We start from the raw sequence: 22,923 nt of genomic DNA on the forward strand, positions 1-22,923 counted from the left end.
CCCATTTTATCCTTCTCCCTGTTCCTGCTGTGACTGTTCCTAGGTGCAGCGATGGGGCACAGGACCTTGGTGATGCTCAGCTCTAATTGCCCTCTGTGTCTCTCCGCAGAAGTGTCTACGGTTGAATCCAGACGTTCCCGTGTGGGTTTCCAAGCAGCGCATCCTCTGCACTTTGAACCACAGCCTCAAGGATGTTCTGAACTATGGGCTCTTCCAGCCGGCATTCAACGGCAGGGCTGGGAAGTTTCTGGATGAGGAGCGCCTGCTGAGGGAGTACCCCCTGAACCCAGACACTCCTGTCCCCTACTTGGAGGTAGACATCTTCTCTTTCTTTTTTTAAATGTGTGTATATCTATATGTCATAGAATCATAGAATGGTTTAGGTTGGAAAGGACCTTGAAGATCACCGAGTTCCAACCCCCCTGCCATAAGCAGGGACACCTCCCACCAGCCCAGGTTGCCCAAGGCCACGTCCAGCCTGGCCTTGAACACCTCCAGGGATGGGGCCTCAACAGCCTCTCTGGGCAACCTGCTCCATTGCCGCACCACCCTCAGAGTGAAAACCTTCTTCCGAATGTTCAATCTGAACCTGCCCTCTTCCAGTTTAAAGCCATTCCCCTTCGTCCTATCGCTACATGCCCCAGTAAAAAGTCCTTCCCCAGCTCTCCTGTAGGCCCCCTTTAGGGACTGGAAGGCCGCAATAAGGTCTCCGCGGAGCCTTCTCTTCTCCGGAGCCTTCTCTTCTCCAGGCTGAACAGCCCCAACTCTCTCAGCCTCTCCTCATAGGAGAGGTGCTCCAGCCCTCGGATCATCCTCGTGGCTCTCCTCTGGAGACGCTCCAGCAGGTCCATGTCCTTCTTCTGTTGGGGACTCCAGAGCTGGAGGCAGTACTCCGGGTGGGGTCTCATGAGAGTGGAGTAGAGGGGCAGAACCACCTCATTTGACCTGCTGGCCACACTTCTTCTCATGCAGCCCAGGCTATGGTTGGCCTTCTGGGCTGATACAGTTGGCTTTCTGGGCTGGTGTACATATATATGTGTATATAGATATATATAAGTACACATATAGATATTTATGTACATAAGTATGTAGGACTTCTATGATGCCTTCCACTGTAGTCTCTGTAGGCATCACGAATATTAAGGCTTCCTGTCCCCCTTCCCTTTTCTTCCCCATTTCCCTTCCAGGAGTGAGAGCGTAGAAATTTGTGTGGGTGTATGTTTACTCAGGGAGAATTCATTGAGGGACAGCTGAGGCAAATGCCTCTGAGTTTTATTTGCTCGTGACTCTGCCTGCTTGAGAGCTCCATCACATCTGTCATAGCCCTATGAAACAGCTTCCCTGTTTTCTGACCCTGTTGGTGAAAATTTCTTTTTTCCTAGTGGTGCATAACTGTCACAGGAAATTGTAGTAGGAGGAGGACAGCCAGTCTTGTATGTACAGAGGGAAAATAATAGGGAGATCTTTGAATTTGAGGCTGAAGGACTTGAATTTGATATTTTATTTAATTTACAGTTAATGTAGAGACTGGAACACAACTGTGTACTTTGACAGCAAATGACTGTCCCTGTATGGACCTCATTTGTGTGATGAGCATGGAGGATAATCAATACCATTTTCTGTTCCAGAAAATTAAATGGAGCAGAAATTAACTGAACTAACTTTCTACTTACATTCACTATAAATTTTGCCTTGGGCTGGGATTTGGGTGATTGCATGTAGGTGTTTATTCTAAGGTGACCTGCTGCATTTCTTGGGCTCCGTTGACTGTCACTGTGGACATCCCCACTGGCTGTAATGGGACTATAGTTACCTGCACGTGGACTTCTAAATTTAGGAATCTGGTGCTATATTTTGCCCACAAAGTCTATTTAGAAAGCATTACACGCTTAAGCTGCAAGAGCTCTTATAAATGCAAGCGTGAATGCTGTTATTATAACTAATCCTGACTAATTTGGAAAGAAAGTGCAGCACAATTTCTTAGCAAACTAACATTTAATGTAGACAAAAACATTTGAAACAACATTAAGAATGCTTGCAAATAAACCTATGAGGTAGTAAATTCCTTAATGTTTCTTATACAAGCTTTAATGCTTTTTTTTGGTATAATTTAGCATAATGTCCACACTTAATGTCTTTGCACACACATCTAAATGCAGACTTGACATAGATATTTGTTGTGTGTCATTTCCATTCTTCATAACTTGATAAGAATGGCAGCAGAGCACTGGAGAATCCTATTGGAAAAACCCCAATCCTGAATCTATTTACAAGACCTAAATCCTGTGTTGATACCACTGAGTTTTTTTGAATCCAAAAGATAAATTAACCCTCAGGGCTGCATATGAAGGTAATCAGGAAAATGAGGGGGTTGTGTATATTGACAGAAAAAAATACGTTAAAAGGTGGGTATAGCATAGAAACATAGAATCATAGAATAGTTTGGGTTGGAAGGGAGCTTTAAAGGTCATCTGGCTGGCTCTGTTCTGTGTCATGGAGAGATGTAGGTACTCCAGATTCCTTTATTGGAATAAAATAGCAGGTCAGTGCAGTGTGTTGGTGATCAGGCAACATGCAGTGGGGTCTAGCTGCCCGTCTGCTGAGATCCAGTTACCCTCATGTGTGTTCGGTGGTATTGACTGTAGCCCGTATTATCTTACTGGTTCGTATCCACTCTCAGAAGCTTATTGTGTCCTTCTTAATGAGGTAGTTATTTCATTTGCATGCCAAACACACTGTTGTGTTCTCATCATTATTAAACATCACACATTTGGTTCATGTACCTTTTAAATTTGAATGAGATTTGGAAATTCTCATGCCTGCATGTCCTCCCCGCGCAAGCCTGGTCTGCGGGTGAGCTGTTGGAGCAAAACTGTTGGGTTGTGACTGGCTTAGGGTCGGCTGCCCGCTTCAATCACTTCTTCCGAAGTTTTGCTGCTTGGTTTTGAGCAGCGGACTACATGTTGTACAATTTAACTCTCTCAAATGAGGTTTCTGCCTTGCACCTGGATGGCAGTGGGCATTGCTCTTGCACCAAAGTCGATGCAGCCTGGCTTCCCTCTCTCAGCCCTGCCTCGCTGATGCGCTGCCCTGGCCCCTGCTGGGGTAGCTGGGAGCCCTGCAGGACCTTCCCCAGGTTAAGTGCTGGGAGAGCAGCAGTGGGCGAGTCCACCTGAGCTGATAGGTTTGGGCAGGCAGCCGAAAGCGAGCGGTCCGCGGGGCAGAGCTGCCCTGGCTCAGCCAGCACACTGCCCTGGGCTGGGAGCGGAGCTCATCTGCAGACCCTCTAACGTGGTGCCGGGGGTGAAGAGGAGCCACAGAAGGATGCTTGCAGGACTGCGTAGGGATGCACACAGGAACCCTGACGCTGGCGGCATCTGCAAAGGACCAACATCTATAAAGCTGTGGGCAAGACAGTTTTTACCTTGGAATGATTAAAAAAAAAAAAAAAGTTGTGTGAGAAGACATCTGCCCAGTAGTACAAGTTCGTGATAGACTGAAAATGTGCTAATATTTTGCCAGTATTGAAAAGTAAGTGGGATGAGCTTAGTAACTGCAGTCCAAAGATAACTTGGTGTCAGTTCCAGCTGAAATAATGAAATGTTGATGGAGGATTAAGTTCATAGCAATTCAGAATCTCAGAATACAATTCATGCATTGAAAAATGATCTAGTCAAACAAATCCAATTTCATTCTTTAAGGAAATTGTAATCTGCTTGATAAAGGTAACTATACAAAGGTAGCAGCCACTTGGGGGTACTTGATTTTGTTCTACATGATATTCTAGTTCAGGATTAGCACTGTGTCCTGGTTTGAGAGACACAGGACTAATTTCTCTTCTAATACTTGGGAAAACTGCACTTTTAGAAGACTCCAGTGTCTGAGCTTGTGAAAATATTTACTTTACAGCCAGCTATGGTGTGTGGGTCTCAAGGTCTCGGTGTTTTCGAGCTAGCCAGGTGCAAGGATGAGGAGGAGCGAGACCCGGGCACTTGACCCAAGCTGGCCAACAGGATTATTTCATATCATCAATGTCACATTCATTAGAAATTAGAATGTTTGCTACGAAGTTCTCTCTCTCCCTTGATGGCTGCCATCCTGAGAACTTCGTGCCCTGGTGCCGGAGGCCTGAGGCCTTCCCTTCCTCCTGAAGCTGTAGCACTCGCAGTGTCCAAAATTTGCTGTCCACTGCTGGGAGTGCACAGCTTCCTACGGATAAAATGGGCTGAGTATAATCTTTGCATATTCTGTATTGGTGTCAGGATCAATATAAGTTCTTTAGTGCTGTTAATGTTAATTATCTAATCTTATTTTATTAAACCTGTTTATACTTCAGCTCCCGGGTTTCCTTGTTTCTCCTGATTTCCCTTTCCCAGGTGGGGAGGGCTCATCGGGTGATAGAATGATTGCCTAAATGACAACAAATTGTCATGGGTCTCAAACCATAACACACGGTAAAAAGTCAGTAGGACAAGTGCCAGTGGTTAACTAATCAATAATAAAAAGCAGTTGTCACTGCGATCGTCACTGCATGGGTGTATTTCTAGTGAGGTTTCCTAGGGACCAATGTCAAGCTTGATGTGGTTACCCCACACACACATCTGGGTGTAAATGTAAAATCACTGCTGATAAAGTCTGAGAATACAGCAATGTCAGCTGCGCTGTCTAGGTCATTTGGTAAGTGGGGGTCCCATCAAAGTATGCTCCAAGTCAGTCAAATGACAAACATACAGGGACAAGGATTGCGTGCTAAGGAAGGATTCTTGTTGGGGAAAACAAAGCTTCTGAAGAAAATTTTTGAGCCTTCTGGTCAAGAAACCTAGCAGCAATTCCCAGTGTGATGCTGTGGCACAATGTAAGCCTGTAATCCTTCAGTGTGTACCCTGACAAGTAGGGAGTTGGTTTCAGGAGTGGTTGGGGTGGAAGTGGTTGGTGTTGGAGCGCAGTGTGGGGCTGACAGTCAGTGTATTTGAAAGGACATTAGAAAGAGGCATGGCATGGAAAAGAGCAGCAGAAATGATCTGAGAACAGAAGAGAAGATCCCTCAATGAGAGATTTAGAGCTCAGCCTGCTTAAAGGGAAATCGGCTTGAGACCACCTGAGAACCATCCTGGGGAAAACCATTCTGTTATTTGAAAGATCATTAATTAATTGGGAAGAAGCAGAACAAAGCGCAAACCTTCTGGAAGCTGTAGCCAGGCAGATTCATATGAAAAACTGTTCAGAATTTCTTCAGTGAGGAAAGCAATTAACTATTAGAACAAGTTTTGGGGAGAACAGTGTCTTCAGTATCTGTTGTTGTTTTCAGATCTAGACTGAATGTCTTCACGCAAGCTGATGTTTACTGGAGCCGCTCGAGAGCGGTTTGATGCTGAGTGGGTTTTGTTCATCTCATATCTGACATTCTTCCCTCTTGCAGTTCCGGTACAAAAGGCGTGTGTACACCCAGACTCTGCTGGATGACAAGCAGTTTGCCAAGCTCCATACAAAGGTAAGGCTGGAGTCTGTCTGGGCAAGCTCAAAGGCCTGGTTGCACGTTCAGCACTGATGGTGGCCTATCACAGAGAGGATGCCAGGTTTTGGGATGTTTCAGTCTTCCATGTTTGCCAGACTGCAAAGCACCCCCGAGGAATGAACGGTGCTTGCCGAAGCCTGGGGTGGTGTAGGTGGGGGTGCAAGCTCAAGAGCCCCGTCGAGCCACGGTAGGTGCCACCCAGGGGTAGACTTGCACTGCTTGTGTGTGCTTGCAGGCAGGTGTGTGGTTGGACTAGGCTCTGCAGGAGAGCTTGGGGCCAGCTTTCCATGGGGTGGTGAGGCAGAGGAACACATGATGGGCCAGCTGAAAGGAAGCTTTATTCTTTGCTATGGAGGAGGCACTAAATGCCTGCAGAGCACAATAGTGCGCATTGAGGAGCATGCCTTCCCTTCCCCCGGCAAGAGGCTGCAGCACGCCTCCGCCTTGCACGCAAGCTCATTGCCTTGTCTCTGGCTTTAACCCATGCGTTTGGGTCAGGGTGTCGCTGGTAGGATCCACATGTGGAATGGAAAGCGCTCTTGGTCTACTGCAGCCCCCGTGTGTCATGGACAGTGTTCAAGGCATGTGTCAAGATTAATGGTGCAGCAACTGAAGGGGCCACCTGGGTGTTTAGAGAACAGGGAATGTGGCAGGAATTCTGCTTTGCATGCATGGGTGTTTCCTGGGAGGAGAGAGGCCCCACCAAAACCACCAGGCTCTGCGGCCACGGACACCACAGCTGGCACAGCCGGAGGGTCAGGGGTGCTAATGGAGATCAGGCCTTGGGCACGTGTTGCATGGATGCCCTCTTGCATTGCTCTTCCCCCAAACAGCTGCGGTGGTCCCATGATGTCACTTCTTGCTTAAGAAATTAAGAATCATAGAATCATAGAATGGTTTAGGTTGGAAAGGACCTTGAAGATCATCAAGTTCCAACCCCCCTGCCATAGGCAGGGACACCTCCCACCAGCCCAGGTTGCCCAAGGCCACGTCCAGCCTGGCCTTGAACCCCTCCAGGGATGGGGCCTCAACAACCCCTCTGGGCAACCTGTGCCAGTGCCGCACCACCCTCAGAGTGAAAAACTTCTTCCGAATGTTCAATCTGAACCTGCCCTCTTCCAGTTTAAAGCCATTCCCCCTCGTCCTATCGCTACATGCCCCAGTAAAATGTCCTTCCCCAGCTCTCCTGTAGGCCCCCTTTAGGGACTGGAAGGCCGCAATAAGGTCTCCGCGGAGCCTTCTCTTCTCCGGAGCCTTCTCTTCTCCAGGCTGAACAGCCCCAACTCTCTCAGCCTCTCCTCATAGGAGAGGTGCTCCAGCCCTCGGATCATCCTCGTGGCTCTCCTCTGGAGACGCTCCAGCAGGTCCATGTCCTTCTTCTGTTGGGGACTCCAGAGCTGGAGGCAGTACTCCGGGTGGGGTCTCACAAGAGTGGAGTAGAGGGGCAGAATCCCCTCCCTCGCCCTGCTGGCCACACTTCTGCTGATGCAGCCCAGGATACGGTTGGTCTTCTGGGCTGCTGTATAGAATACTTGTGGAGAGGTCTGAGACCATTGGAAGATTTCTGCTGCCACTATAATTATGCCTTGAGATGGCATGTGGCCCTGTGGGGACTTTGATGGCTCCTGGGAGGCCAGGGCCAGAAGCGCATGGGAACTGTGAGACAGGAGGAGGGAGGTGGGCTCCGGCAGTGCAGTGGCTGTTGCACTGCTGGGTGGCTGCATGCACTGGGCGGCGCTCGAACTGCTGGGTGGCACGAGGACAGCATCAGCCACCATCAAACTAATTTTCTGGGAGAGTCCGTGGGGAAGGGCTGGGGTGGGGCACGGTGGCATGGAGAGGCTTGTGGGGATGGCCCGTGTCTGGAGGGCACTGTGCTGGGGAAGGCCGTGCAGAGAGGCTTTGGGGCTTCTTGTTTAGGAAGGACATGGAGGGGACCGCAAGGCTCCCTGCTAGCTCCCTTATTGCTGTGTATCACACACTCCCTCGGAAAACCCCTCTGCGGAGCGACTGCTTCCCGCCAAGGGCTGGGCAGCCTCGTGGCTGTTTTCCTTTTGCTCTCTGACGATACGCGTGCCATTGTCTGCCTTGACCATTCTTGGCTGCTCTCACCCGACAGCGGCGGCTCCAAGACGCGCAGGAGGTGCCCAGGGCTGGGAGACCATGGAGGCTCACCCGGGTGCTGCACCTGCTCCTTGGCCTCCTGGCAGCCCGCATCGCTGCTGGGTGCCGTTTGCCTGTGCATGGCTCCTGCCGTGGGACTGCAGGGTGGTGCTTTGCTTTAGGTCACATCTACTCTGCTAGAGACAGGCAGGCAAGCATTGTAAATTTTCAGTTAACGGGTACAACAGCAACAGCTGAGCTCGGTGGAGCCCCAGTTGTAAAGCAGAAGGGAAGAAAACCTTCTCCCAAAGGGCTTGACCTACCCCAAAGGTGAAGATCTTCTTGGGAAGAAGCAGGTCCTCTATCTTCTGTTTGCAGAGCTGCAGAAACAAGAACCAAAATGCTGTTAAGGTTTGGGTTTGAGTCACGAAGATTAAAGTCACGAGGCTTCTGTCTGGTGGCATAAGAATATCCAGGCAGCAAATCTGGAAAGCTTTCAGCATCTTCCTGGCGCCAGGAAGCGTGAATCACGGTCCTCCTGAGCCTTGCCAGTGAGACACCATGCCTGCTGGAGGGAGGGCTGGAGGCGCCTGCCGCGGGGAGACCTGAGCGGCAGCATCTGAGGACTTCCCCTACAAGCGTGTAGTAGCCATAAATGCACTCTATTAAATATTCACTTAAACACCATGCTTTAATTTCTACTTAAAAAACAAATCTCTTTCATGTTTCTTGATTTTTAAACCATCCCTTGCTGCTAAAATATGGCATCTGAGTGAGATCCTGCAGCTCCGCTCCCGTTTGCCTCCATCAAGAGGATGCTGATGAGCATTTCCTTTGGCTGGTGTTTTCCCAGAGCCTGTAGGCACTGTGGGCCGTGGTGCTTGTGGGGGTGAAGGGGAGCCCTCGTCCTGCCCCGGGGCTGCTCCAGCAGAGGTGTGATGTGAGGGGGGTGGCGGAGGCAGCCGCAGGGGGTAGCACTAGGAGGGGCATGAGTGGGAGATGTGCTTGTGCTGGGAACTCGTTGGAGCGATGCCGGTGCTGAGAGCCGGCGGCGGCGTGACTTACCCACCCGGCTCAGATCGAGGCTGTTTCGCTGGGAGAGGGTGAGAGCGGAGCCTGCGTGTGCAGCCTCCTGTCAGCTGGCTTGAGGGTGAGAAGGGGACGGAGAGCGGAGGGACATGGGCTCCTCTCTGGGACGGCAGCGGGCTGAGCAGAGAGAAAACCAGAAAGCTGCTGGGGACCGCAGACCCCGAGCGAAGAGCACGGTACTGCCTGCCTCTGCCCCGTCTGCTGTGCTGCCTCCGCTGTGGCCGTGCCAGGCACCGCCGGGCGAGGGGCTGCGGGGGGACAGTCCTCCTGCCGTGCCAGCGACCCCGCGGAGGCATGCTGTGGGGGCTGGCGGCAGGGCAGGGCTGGGTGGGGGGTTCGTTCCTGACATCGAACGCGCCGTGAGGAGGTGTCTCTGGGCCGACTCGGGGAACAGCCGTTCCTCCTCCACTGCAGGCGTGTACAGGCGTATGCGTCGGGTTGGCTGCTGCGGGGGTTTCTGCTTCTGTCTGTGCATTTAGGGGTCGGTGTCCTCTTCTGGGAGAGCAGGTGCATGGAGGTGATGCGTCTGCGGTGTGGTGCAGACCGTACGCGTTGCTCGAGGCGGGACACTTCCCTGTTATTTGTAGTGATGCCTGACTGCTCAGGCAGCAAAATACCGTTTTTTTTCTGAGATGCGGTAATTTAAAGGACTGTGAGGATTAGCCTTACATCTAACAGGATGGTGGGACCGCTCCTGAGGCTGTGGTATGTGCAAAATCTTTAGGCCTGCGGCTAATGAGAGCAAAGTATCAAAACGATCAGAGTTTAGAGTCTGTCTTTTAGTGGCAGGATACGCTACTTCAATCTTTTAATGACCTTGAAACATGATTCTTAACTGCCATTACAAAAGAAAAATAAGAAAAATAGAAATAGTTCCTTTTTTTTTGAGTGCCAGTGGACTTGTTCTAAGAAGTGGGGAAATTGATTTCTTGTATTGCTAGCAATAACAAAGTGACTTGGTAAAATCAGTCAATCAGCCTCAGTCCCTTGTGCCTCTTGAGATCTGCAGGCAGTGACATTTCTTGTAGGTATTTTCCCCACTGAATTGCAGTAGACCATTTAGAAATGGGAGTGCAAAAAATGCATGTTGGAAAAGGGCAATCGCATTGTGCTTGTAAATGAAAATCTGTGCAGAAAATACTTGGCATTTACCAAAGTGTCCACAAAGGACATTGTGCTACCAGAAGTCTTAGGATATTACCACCTTGAAGGGGAAAGAAGCAACACACTTAAAACACACTTAAAGTAATTGTTAGGAGCACATACACCATTACTGTTGTAGATGACTGACATTAGCGTAGAGCCAGATGCGCTGGCCGCAGGCGGCAGTCCTCTCGTGCTGCTAACTGGGCAGTTACAGAAGGAGGGCAGCCCTGGCGTGGGGCTGCGGCGGTGCAGGCAGGGGCTGCGGGCAGACCAAGAGCAATGAAGCAATGAGAAAGTGTCAGCTTGGTGGACAACACTCATAGCAGGTCTGCAGCGTGGCTGTCACCACCGTTCCTGTTGGGGCTAGTGCACAAGAGGGGTGGTTGTAGCATGGAGGGGACGGTGGCACTGCTCAATGGAGTAGCAGGACACAGGGGGATGTCTTTGCTCAAGGTGCAGCTGGGTGAAGGGAGCGAGCGCCATGGCCACGGCGGTGTTGGGAGGGGGAGAGGGGCCGATGCCAGCTGTGAAGGACCTCAGGAAGAGATGCACTCCTGGAGCTGGATGTGGGAGCAGCTGCATAAGCTGGTGCAGTGTGTGGAGGCGGCGTGTGAGCGGGGGCTGCACCTACCTTCGGGGTAGAGGGCTTGTGTGTGCCCGGGCCAGAGGAGGGTTTTGCATTAACAGTGGCTGAAGGCGGTCAAGGCTGGAGCAAGGATTCCAGACCTGAGGATGGAGAACAGGTTGGTGTTTTGCCGTTTGCTGATTTGCACTGACGTCAGTGCCATCTGCGTCCCAGGACACCTCTACAGCAAGAAACACATCAGACCTCATCAACTGGTGTATCAAAGCTGGGCTCGAGCAAGGCCCATCCTACATCTGCTGCAGGAGACCTCTCACTTGTCTCTGACTTCTACCCGGACAGACTGACAGATGAAGGGCAGGACAGCAGGATCTAATGGCTGAGAGAGTGCAAAGGCTGCCCTGAGTGACTGCAGCCCACCTGGCCCACCATCTCCTCTGGTAACAGCAGACCTGGATTTTGGTGTGTCTTAGGAGAGAACTGGAAGGGTAAAAGTGAGAAAACTGGTGGGCTGAGATAAAGATAGTTGAACAGGTAAAGCAAAAGCTGCGCGTGCAAGCAAAGCAAAATCAGGAATTCATCCACTGCTCCCCGTGGCAGGGAGGCGTTCAGCCATCCCTGGGACAGCTGGGCTCCATCGTGTGTGACGGTGGCTTGGGAAGACGAACGCCATCTCTCCAAACGTCCCCCTTTTCTCCTCCTTCCCCAGCTTTTATTGCTGAGCATGACACCCTCTGGTCTGGGACATCCCTTGGTCGGTCGGGGTCGGCTCTCCCGTCTGTGTCCCCTCCCAGCCCCTTGTGCTCCCTGACCCTCACTGGCGGGGGGTGAGGAGCAGAACAGCCCTTGGGGCTGTGCGGGCACTGCGCAGTGGTGGCTAACACACCCCGCATTACCATCGCTGCTTCCGGTGCAGAACCAAAACATAGACCCATACCACCTACTGTGAGGAAACTTGGCTCTATCCCAGCCAAAGCTGGTACATCCTGGCAGGAGGTGTCCCACTGGGGACGGCGCTGGGGCTGCCCCCAGTCCTCTGCCAGGGCTCGGCCTCCTCTGCGCGTGGGCCTCTGCAGGGCCTCTGTCCTGCTGGCATTGGAGGCACCCCAGGTGGTGTGGAGACGCACCAAGACAGCCTCCGGGACAGCAGTTTAACACTGTCATGGAGTGTCGTGAAATCGATTATTTGACGTTTCTGTGGGAACCAATGTGATGTTTGGTTGCTGCTGCCTAATGGCCGGTGTGAGTGTGTCAAACAGCTGGCACAAGGGAGGAGGTCCGACCCTCAGCCTCGTCCAGGGCCTGTGGCCCCGCGGTAGCTGCCATGCTCTGGACAGTGGATGGTTTGTCATAATTCCAGCTGCTGTTTGGAGCAAACTGGACCCCAAGAAAAGGTTAGCCTTTCCTTCATACTGAAACTGTCAGAAACATCAGCATGCACTTGGTGTGAAGGGGATGTGGTCTCTCTGCTCCCGTGGAGCACCTGAGCCGGGGCCTGCGGTTGGCTCCCCCAGCCTGCAGTGAACGGGGAGTGACAGAATAGTGTCTCTGCAAGAAGAGTATCTCATTTATTTTCTTTCGTTTCAATTCAAGAGAGAGAAGCTTGTTCCCTCGCACCAGTTTCTTCTCAATGTTTCTTTTCTGGAGGGTGTTGATTTTCCTTGCAGTTTGGTGCTGGCAGAGGATAATGGACCGTGGCACGGCGGCTGCCAGCTGGGCGGTGGAGCTGCGCCCCATCCCCGGGCGCTCTGCCGGCGTGAACATCCTTCTCACTCTTGAGAACAAACAGGAGCACCTCAAACTCGCTCAGGAGCCCTGTGCTGAGACGGGTGTTATGGGTAGCGGCACGTGAACTGAGCTGAAGCACCGGAGCCTCCATAGGGGCAGCCGCCGCGGTGGCTCCAGGCCAAAGGGTGAGGGCAGACCCAGGCTTTGGTGCCTGTCTCTCCTTACGGGGATCCTCCTCCTCCTCCTCCTCAGGGAGCAGTGCCTCTTGACCCACAAGAAAGAAGATCCCAAAGACGGGGATCGCGTCCCAAAGGGTTTCCAGGCCGCAGGCAGGAGATAGTGGAGGTGTGAGCTCAGCTGTGTCGCAGTTTCCTCAAGCACCTCCGTGGCCCCGGTGTGGGGTGAGAGGGTCCCACCTGCCTGCAGCCCTGGCCCCGGCTGTGCCACCGGCCGCTGCTGGCGCGAAGGCACCTGGGGAATGGGAGACGTAAAGCAACCCTTAAAAAAGCAAGGGTGAGACTTGCTTTGTGGAAATGGTCAGGAAGCTGAGGAAGTATGGGCTAGATGAGGCGACAGCGAGGTGGATTGAGAGTTGGCTGCGGGACAGAACTCAGAGGGTTGTGATCAGCGGCACAGAGTCTGGTTGGAGGCCTGTAACCAGTGGTGTCCCCCAGGGGTCAATACTCGGTCCAGTTTTGTCCAATATATTCATTAATGACCTGGATGAGGGGACAGAGTATATCCTCAGCAAGTTCGCTGATGCTACCAAACTGGGTGGGTTGGCTGACACCCCAGAGGGCCGTGCTGCCATCCAGCATGCCCTGGACAGGCTGGAGAGCTGGGCAGAGAAGAACCTAATGAGGTTCAACAAAAGCAAGTGCAAGGTCCTGCACCTGGGGAGGAAGAACGTAAAGCACCAGTATAGGTTAGGGGCGGACCTGCTGGGAAGTAGCTCTGAGGAGAAGGATCTGGGGGTCCTGGTAGACAGTAAATTATCCGTGAGCCAGCAATGTGCCCTTGTTGCCAAAAAGGCCAATGGAATCCTGGGCTGCACAGGGAAGAGTGTGGCCAGTAGGTCGAAGGAGGTCATTCTCCCCCTCTCCTCTGCACTGGTGAGGCCACAACTGGAATACTGTGTCCAGTTTTGGGCTCCCCAGTTCAAGAGGGACAGGGAACCGCTGGAGCGAGTCCAGCGGAGGGCAACTAAGATGATTAAGGGATTGGAGCATCTCCCGTATGAGGAAAGGCTGAGATCGCTGGGACTCTTTAGCCTGGAGAAGAGAAGGCTGAGGGGAGACCTTATTAATGCTTACAAGTATCTAAAGGGTGGGTTGAAGGAGGATGGAGCCAGGCTCTTCTCAATGGTTCCCAGTGACAGGACGAGGGGCAATGGGCACAAGTTAGAACGTAGGAAGTTCCGTTCAAATACACGGAAAAACTTCTTTACGGTGAGGTTGCCAGAGCACCGGCACAGGCTGCCCAGGGAGGTGGTGGAGTCCCCTTCTCTGGAGGTTTTCAAGACCCGCCTGGATGCAGTCCTGAGTAATGCGCTCCGGGCAATCCTGCTTTGGCAGGGGAGTGGGGCTGGATGATCTCTAGAGGTCCCTTCCAAGTCTGAAACTCCACGATGCCGTGATTCCGTGACTTTGGTCTTTAGTCTGCGTGAATTTGTGTTGGGTCTTGGGTTTTTTTCCTCCCCAGGGAAAGCTTGCTTCGCTCTGGTTAGCATGGCCATTCAAACATATCGATCTGCAAATCACCATAATCTTCACACTAACTAGAATGCTTTTGCTCGCAGGAAGATCCATTATGAGTGTTTGTTTAAGCAGTCAGATAGCTTTATATAAATACATTTAGATTTTAATTTTTGCATATAGGAAAGAGGACATGATGTCTTTACTGGCTTCTGATTGTTTTTTTATTCTTTTGGTTTGTATCCAACTGTGTTTGGATGAAAGCTGAAATTCAATTAAAATTAAAACAAAGTAACATTTTAAATTGTGTCTTTATCACTTAAATAAGTGTTGCTTTGAATGCACAGGACACAGAAGATGAAAAGTAAATTTATCAATACATATCTTTTGTATTTAAAGCTGACTGATCTTTTAAACAAAGGAAGATTTGGTTTATATGAGTGGTTCTCATCACAAATTCTCAAAGGTATTTAAGTGCCAGAAAATAAGTAAGTATCTAGTGAGATTTCAAAATTGCTTAAGCGGTTTAGGCATCAGCTTAGCTCCCCTTGATTTCAGCGGGAGTCTGACATTTGCTCTCTCTTCATGTCTAGTCACCTTAATACATTTGAAAACCTGGCCCCAAATCCCTCAAGTTCTTGGAATAATGAGATCTCATTCCTTTCCCACCAGGGTTTTATTCATAGACTGGGGGAGGAAAACAAGCTTCCTTACTTTCTCAGTTCTCAAATCTCCTTTCAGCTTTGAGTGAATCAGTCCAAATAATAAGGAAAATATTCTGTGTTTCTAGCTAAATTGAAATGGAAAACAATCAGATAGGAAAGCTTTTCTGTGCAGCATAAGCTGAAAAACCGACATGGAAGAATGTAAATACCAGCGTTTGCTTCATTGTGAAAAGTGGATATAATGTGCACAGCGAGGGACATGGCTGTGACACATTTGTAGTTTTTGAGTTGATTTCAAAAGCCAAGTATGTTTTGTTTCTCATTCTGAATGATTCAGAAAAAGCACGCTTGAATTCATGACTATTGGCAGAAGGGCCATTTAACCTACACACTTTTATTAATGTTTGTAAATACAGACGTCCGCATCAGCTGTCACGCTGCAAACTCAGGGTAACCGGTGTGTGTTTAAGGTGGGGGATACCTTTAGCGTAACTGAAATCTTCCATAAGGGAAAACATTAAAACCAGGGTCAAATTGTTGTTGGCTCGTCGCAGCCCTGTGTGCCGCAGCGCCGGGGGCTGCTGCGATGACCACAGTGGTGCCCGAGTGGGGAGCAGGTCCCCGAGAGCCCCTCTGCGAGGAGAGGGCTGGCGGGGATGGCCGTGTCGCGGGGGCGATGGCCACGCCGCTTGGGCTGCACTGCGCAGCGCTGGTCTGATTTCGGTTAAGCTCTTTGGTTGGACCTGTGCTGTGCTTTGGTGTTGGGTCCAGCGTTGGGTGCCTCGGGTCCGGCTGCACCGTCCTTCTGGGTATGGGCTGCTTTGATCAAATCGGCTGAAGTGGCGCCTGGGGGCTGCGGGCAGACGTTCACCGGCTGAGGAGGGGACACTGCGCAACCCGCCTGTCGGCAGATGCCTGGCCAGAGCGGGGGTTCCTCCACGGGGGCTCCCCGGACCTGCCATGGCTTCTCCCAGTGACCCTGAAGGATGCCCAGGAGGAGCAGGAACTTGATGGGGTGTTCCAGTTTGCCAGTTATTGGCTGCAAAGGCGAGATGTGTGAGAGGCCTCCAAGGAAGAGAGTACCTGGATCTTGACGCAATGGTTTTAAGCGTATAGTGACCAGGGTGTCCCAGTTAGCAATATCCTGTCCTTTTACCCAATCTGAGTTCTGTCATTTCCCAAATCTGGCTATTGATGTGGCACTGCAGAGCTATCTGGGAAGTAGCCGTCTGCTTCCCCAGAATTTGTGTATGGAAACGGCAGCCTCCTTCTCTCTGTGGTCATAGAAATATTGAACTTGAATGAAACAACGTATTTTTCTCTTAACTTTATTCTGGAAAACAGCTTAATTGAGCTAATTATATACCTCTCTATTGGTAAAGAATAAGAAAACTGATAATGGGAAGCACTGGGCTGCTCTGCTTGCACACGCTGCTGCTCCCCGTGCCTGCAGTCGAGTTGCTGTGGTCCCTCCGGTTGCTGCTGTGGCACCCAAATGCGCAGTTCCAAACCTGCCGTCTTTCTGCAGTGAAAGTCCTACAGTGCCCTCGCTCCTGGTTGCTCAGCCATGTCCTACCACAGGTCCCTGCCTCCACGGCACTCACATAGCTCTTGGTGAGGCCGGGCTGCGAACCTGATCAGAGACACCATCTAGGCTGCGATCTTCTTTTTACTTTTCCTCTTTTTTGGTCTCTTTCCTCGTTATGCCTTATTTCAGGTTGCTTTGTAGGCAGAGCAAGGCTGTCACCTAAATCCTGGGCAGGGGATTCTTGTAACACTATAACATTACACCTCTGGTAAATAGCCTTTTTCATTATCTGTATTCTCGGTTTTCTTAGGCATTTTCGTTGTTCCCTCGGGTCGAGGACCAAACCCGGAGGAACAGAACTGGGCAAGGGAGGCTCAGAAGTCACTGTACCCCCTCCCCATACTGTTAAGTTTGTGAATTGCAGCAACCTCTTAATGTGGGCACTGAGCTGCACGCCTGGAGCATGCTGCAGAGCAAATCGGCTGCTAAAAACTGATGGAAAGAGAATATTTTTCTACGTAAAAGTTAACCAGTTAAGTCTCTGGACTTTATAAATTATTATTGAAGCATTGCTATGGATTTGATCCGAGACCGTGGATAGATGAACCTTCTTTGTTCTTCATCTGGAAATGCAGAGTAGTAATTGATTTCCCCCAAAGGGAAATTCCATGCGTAGAGCCGCTAATGCCTGCATGGTGCGCAGGACCACGATGACAGACAAGCTTCTACAGCGGGAGGATGCACATCCCAGAATCCAGGATGCCCCTCTCTGCATCCTCCTTTTCCCCGTGCGCTTTTTCTCCAGTTTCCTTTCTAAATATAAAAAGTAACCATTAAAAGTTGACATAATGCATCGACTTCGTACTGTCAAAAATTGTTTTAAATTTGTGAGCACCTAGAACAGCAGAAACATAAACGGGCACAGTGCTGCTGGGCGCTGCTGGGCTGGGTAGGGTGTGTTTCTGGGGCTGTAAATGAGAGTCGCTGGCAGAACCGCAGGGGCAGAAGTTCGGGTTAGTGCCTGGGATGTGTCTGACAGCAGCACAGAAGCGAAGCTGCTGCCAGCCGCTATGGCACGCGCAGAGGTGCGGTGTTTGCGCTGGGAGCGCGCCCAAGTGCCTCTCTGTCCCTGGAGGTCCCGGGAAGGCTGATGGTGCCGGTCCTGCGTGGGCAGAGGCTGCCAGTGTTGAGGGGATGGGCCACGTCGGGGGGACCCTTCCTCAGCTCGTGGCTCCACGTGTCCCCCGACCGCTGGTATGGTTCTCAGTGGGACTGGCAGTGCCGTTCTCGGCCACAGGTTTAGTGGGGCCACGCGTGGAGCATCATGTATTGGGTTAGGTTAGCATTGTCTGCCGAACGGCTGCTGGGAGGAGACAAGGTGGGTGGGCAAACGGGAGTGGAAGGAACAGGGTTAAATCTGCGCAATCGGGTGATGGTTGGGAAGATGCATTTTGGGATGGCATCCTGGAGGCGGTTGCTGGAGTTGTCAAGTCCCGTCTGTGCTATTGCTGGCAGGCAGCTGTGATTTCCTTCAGCGTTTCTGTGCTTGTGCGGTAGCTGAAGGGGTACTGAGCGGGAGGTGGATTTTGCTTTGAGTTACTTGTGAGGCGAGAGAGGATTTGGGGGAGAAGTAGCACCAAGCGGCGAGGGTTGGGGAAGCGTCTTGCCACCTGAAAAGGCAGTTCCTTTGCCCTGCTGCTGCTGCTGCCAGTTGCCCTTTCGCTGTACTGGTGATAAAAGTGTTGGTGCTGTGGGAATCACTTATACTGCAATTTCTCCTTGCTCGTGCACACTGTCCCAGTGTCTGGCAGCTCTGCTGGGGATGGTGCGCCTTGAGGGATGCAGGGGAGCACCCGGGGACGGGCAAGGTGGTCGAGATGGGGAGCGGAGCCGTGCTCCGCACCAAGGGATCAGCTGTGGCATCTTCCATCCCCGGTGAATCCCTGTTCTTCTTGACTCTTGCCCTGCTGCACTCTTGTCCCTGGGGCACAAAGGGGGTGAACCTTGTAACTGAATTGCCTGTTTGTGGCTTTGTGCATTACCTCATGCGTTCCTGTGGCACTGGTGTCTCTGCACACATCTGTGTGTCGCTGCGGACAGCCAGAGCGCGCAGGTTCAGTACTGGCATGGGTGCAGTGGAGCTGCGTTACCGTAGGGTTTTGCCCGAGCTAATTAGCTCTGCTGAGATGGAGTAACGTTGCAGGGGGCAGCGCACTAAGATGGCTGTAGAATTTTAAATACGTGACCTGGCTTGTTTATGGCGTGGCTCCACGGTGCTGCTTTCAGTAAAAATGTGCTGTATGTTTTAGGCTTGGTTCTGCAAGCTCACCACACAGACACTGAATTTGTTTTAAATTGGGTTCACAGACCAGCATTAATTTGTCTCATCCTTGGAAAGTTTCATCTCAGTGATATTTTCTGTCTGACTTCTTACCATGGTCTCCTCAGCATGTCAGAGAAATAGCACAGAGGAACTTTGTGGGTCCCAGGTTTTGGGATTTGCAGGCTCCTCTGTAGAACTGGTTCTAAAAGTACTAAGTTTTCCCCTTAGAAAATTAAATCTTGACAAAATCGAAATACTGTGCAAAATAATATGTGATGAAATTTTGTTTAGGACACCTTTGAAAATAATTGGACATGTTTCCATATCCTGTTTGGTATTTTCAGGGTTTTTTTTTTTCTATTTTCTGACTGGAAATCTTCAAAATGAAGTGAAGCACTTTGGAATTCATTTTGCTTCATAAAAGACATAATTCTTCTATATCAAAGTAAGGGAAAATGTTGAAACTTGATTTTTTTCTGTGGGTGGAAAAATCTGCTTTGCTCGGACGCGTTCAGCCAGCTGTGCAGTGGTGCCCAGGAGCAAGAGCAGTTCCCTGACCATTGGTTGCAGCTTGACCGGTTGGTTAAAGCTTTTCCCAAAGACTTCCCTCAGCTAATTGCACAGTATTTCTGCTGTGTCAGACACTTTCTAAGTGCCTTTCCTAAAGCTGGCTACTGCAAGGTTTGATTAAAATAAACTCAAAAAACCCCAGCCAACCTGCAATCAAAGGTCTGAAAATCTGGACTGGAAATGTGTGTGAGATGGGTGTTTTCAAACTGTAGTCTGTCCAAATGTTGCATGCCTGGCAGAGTTGCAGTTTCTGGAGTCTAGAAATTTAATAAAATAATGTATTCGTCAAGTATAGCTATCCAAAAGAGAAAAAAAGGAGAAAAAAGCCCCAAACAGCCCACAAACAACCAGGTAGACTCAAAGAAGAGTCTTTTGAGCACTCAGTTCCCTCAGGAGAACAAGATTTGGTCTTTGGCCAAAGACAGAAAATTACACCAAGAATAAAGCACAGTTTCACAGCAGACAGTGTGGCAGCCATACCCATTGCACCACACAATAATAGTCGGTGTTTCAGTAGCTTGAGCCTTCCTCAGAGGTGTTTTGAGTTCCCAGGCAGGTGGGTGATTTGCCCTTAAAATGAGTTTGCGACACACCACAACACACACGACGTTGCGGCGAGACGTGGATGAAGCCTCGGGCAGTACAGTTCACCGTCGCTGGGATGCTGCTCAGCACCGTCCATAGCCAGCGCCGTGCTGCGTCATTGAGAAATGTGTGACATTCCCTGTCTGTTGATGTGTCCGTGTCATGGGCATGTGCAAGTCGTGTGCCTGCCCTCACAGTGCCTACGAACAGAAAGTGCCTTAGCAGGGGACCTCAGTGGGGCAGAGGGTGGTGGCCGGCAGCCCCCGTCATTTCCATGGGGTGGTCCAGCAATCCCAGTCTTGAGGAGAGGGATGGAAGAACCGTGTCCCATGTCGACGTGCAGCATACTCTCTAACAGGGTCTGGGAATGAATGTGTGCTCTGGCTTCTGGTGGGTGCTGCCACGTTATTCTTGCTGGTTGCCTTGTGTCTCTGGAATGGGGATATTCCTCTGGTGGCTTCTTTCTTCATATTGGGGTGTTAACACTGTGTATTGTGTGTTTTCCCGGGGTGTCATGGCTGCAGGCAAACCTGAAGAAGTTCATGGAGTATGTGCAGATGCTAAATGCGGAGAAGGTCTGCAGACTGCTGGAGAAGGGACTGGACCCCAACTTTCACGATCCGGATACTGGAGGTGAGACGGGCTTCTCCAGAGAGGGGAGGGTGACAGAGCAGGGCTGGGGGAGAAAGCGTCCGGGGGACACAGTGCGAATTTGGGGAGTGGTTGTTTTTGAGGAGATGTAGCAAATTATGTTGTCTGAACTGTAAGGTTTGGAGGAAAGGTGTGTAAGTTGAATTTGTCAGTAGTGTCTCTTCTTATGATGCTTGGGTCTTGGGAGCACGAAGTTACCAAAGAAAGACTCTTGGGAGAAGATGGTGTGTGTGTGTAAAGATACAGAGTCTGGGAATGCAGCATAAAATGAAAGAGCTGTGGGGCCATGCACCTTTCAGTGTGGGATTGGAGGAGGATGAGGCTGGAAAGTCTCTGAGACTGGAAAGTTGGGCAAAGCAGATCGCTGCCCGAGGATCCCTTCCTGAAGCAGTCAGAAGGTTTAAGTATTTTGGGGTCAGGAAAATCAAATCTTGGCCTCTGGTCCCCTCATTTTTTTTTTTTTCTCTTCTTTTCTTTTTTTTTTTTCCTGTCTATGTGAGCAAAATTCACCCCAGAGAGGTCTGGTTGCTGGAGTGGTGGCTGGTGGGCTGTCTGCAGGCTCCTGGCTCTAAGAAGTGAGATCAGACTCCAGCACGTTTTCCTCACTGATGGGGCGGGTGAGGGAGGACTTCTCCCCATTTGCCCCGCTGTGAAGTCTCATAATCTTGTTCTGAGAGAGGAGTTACTGCTTTTGTTGTTCCTGTTTTAAAGTAATGCAGCTTATTAGTATTTATTATAGGGTTGGACTTCTGTGTGTGAATCATGGGCACACTTCCAACCCATGAGCAGACTCCAATCTGATGGTTAATTTTCCGTGTTTCTGGTTCAGTTGGATGGTTTTTCAGGTTGTTTCTGAAACACTGGCTACCTCTGTACTTGTGAATTTAGTGTGTCCAGACCATTTTTCAGCATGGAGCTCAGGTGACAGTGTGGTGTTGTTCACACTATTAACCTCTCTTACCCTCTCAGATAACGTGGCTGCATCCAAACTGTCCTTTGGGAATGGCCTCTGCAGCTCTTGAACTGGGAAAGTGAAAGCTGGTGCAGCCAAACTCTGGCAAGAACCATTTGAACAGCGCCCAGGAATGTTTATACTGTTTAATTTGCTGGTGTAGCCACCCGGCCTGAACCTGCCAGAGTGTCCTGATGAACAACTGCTCACATGAAAAATAGCTGATGGCGTGTGAGTGCGACCACAGTCTACCCGGGAGCATGTCCAAGCAGCTCAGCTGTGTGAGGTTTTCACCTTTGCCCAAGACCTTACAAGTGTTTTGAGGGATATTTCCTTATAAAGAAAGTCCTCTACTCTTCTAAAGCTGATTCGGCTTTCCAGAGTATATTATATTGCAAAGTGCAGTGTTGTGCTTGAAAAGATGCTCTGAGAGTTTTGGATCTGGTATGGTTTGAACCTAGATGTTATTTCACAGAAGGGTAGAGGCTTATGGGAGCAGGCTCTTGAGTACTGAAAAGACTCTTAAGTGTAGAGGGGGAAGAAGGAAAAACACCTGACCCAAATAGTCTTTTGGATCCAGTTCAGAACTGAGGGCAAAACCAGAGTGGATGCTGTGAGGTGCGAAAATAGACTGTTAGAGCAGAGGGAGTCTTGGGCACCTCACTTCTGGAGTCCTAATTCTTGTGCAAAACCAGTTCATTACTGCTTGCTTTACAATCTGTTTCGTGAACATGAAAGAATGACATAAAACTGCTGTTTAGTATTCATGGATTCCTGGAATTTAAGACCAGATGGAGCTGTTGTACCATCCGACCTGACCTCCTGTATCTCGCAGGATGCTCTTCACCCTCCGAGTGTGTGCGTGTGTGTGTTCACTAAGCAAAGCTTAAACATGTTTTCCAGAAAGTCATCAATCTTGATTCAGGGAACAGAAGATCCCTGCCTTTCCTTCGTTATTTGGTTAATCACCCTCACGGTTTAAAATTCATCTCTCATTTAAATTTGTATGCTTCAGCTTCCAGCTGTCGTTATACTTTATCTTCTAGATTAAAGAGCACTTTAGTACCTGGTATGCCTTCACATGAAGGTATTTATACACGGTAATCAAGTCAACATTCAATCTTCCTTTCCTTAATTAAAGAGGCCAAACCCCTCCAGTCTTTCTTTTGAAGGTATTTTCTCCAGTTTTCCTGTCATTCTTGTGGCTTATATGTCACTACTCCATTTTTAAGAGGTTTTTAAGAACACAGGTACCAGACCACATGCTGCCTGCCAGTGCCACCCGTCCCGGGCAGGCGCAGCTCTTCCTGCCGGTCCCTCCTCTCTGGGCTCCCGGGGCAGCCTTTGGGACGGGGGCGACAGTGCAGCTCTGGGATGGGACCCCATGTTACGTCCTGCTAGATGGAGGGGCCGGGAGGATCCCCCTACCTGTTCCTTCTCCTGCGCTGTGTCCTGTGCCCACCTTAGAATCATAGAATCACAGAATTGTTGGGGTTGGAAGGGCCCCTTAGGATCATCAAGTCCAACCATTACCCTGCCCTGACACAACCACTTCTACACCATGTCCCCAAGTACCACCTCTCCCCTTTTTTTAAACACCTCCAGGGATGGCGAATCCACCCCTCCCTGGGCAGCCCCTTCCGATGTTTGATAACCCTTTCAGTGAAAAAAACCTTTTCTAATATCCAATCTAAACCTCGCCTGGCATAACCTGAACCCATTTCCCCTCATCCTATCACTTGTCACCAGGGAGAAGAGGTCACCCCCCCCTCGCTACCCCCTCCTGTCAGG

General features: G+C 50.4%; 1 protein-coding gene across 1 annotated transcript in view; it reads left to right on the forward strand.

The window, feature by feature from the left end:
* Positions 1-22,923, forward strand: part of SHANK3 (SH3 and multiple ankyrin repeat domains 3) — a 388,749-nt gene that overhangs the window by 45,881 nt on the left and 319,945 nt on the right. Inside the window, exons 3-5 of the mRNA XM_082481020.1 lie at positions 110-313; positions 5,420-5,491; positions 20,054-20,162. Coding sequence (XP_082337146.1) covers positions 110-313; positions 5,420-5,491; positions 20,054-20,162 — 385 coding nt within the window. The remainder of the gene's footprint in view (positions 1-109; positions 314-5,419; positions 5,492-20,053; positions 20,163-22,923) is intronic.

This window comes from Vanellus vanellus, assembly GCF_965231255.1.
Source record: "Vanellus vanellus genome assembly, chromosome: 1".
Taxonomy (NCBI): Eukaryota; Metazoa; Chordata; class Aves; order Charadriiformes; family Charadriidae; genus Vanellus; species Vanellus vanellus.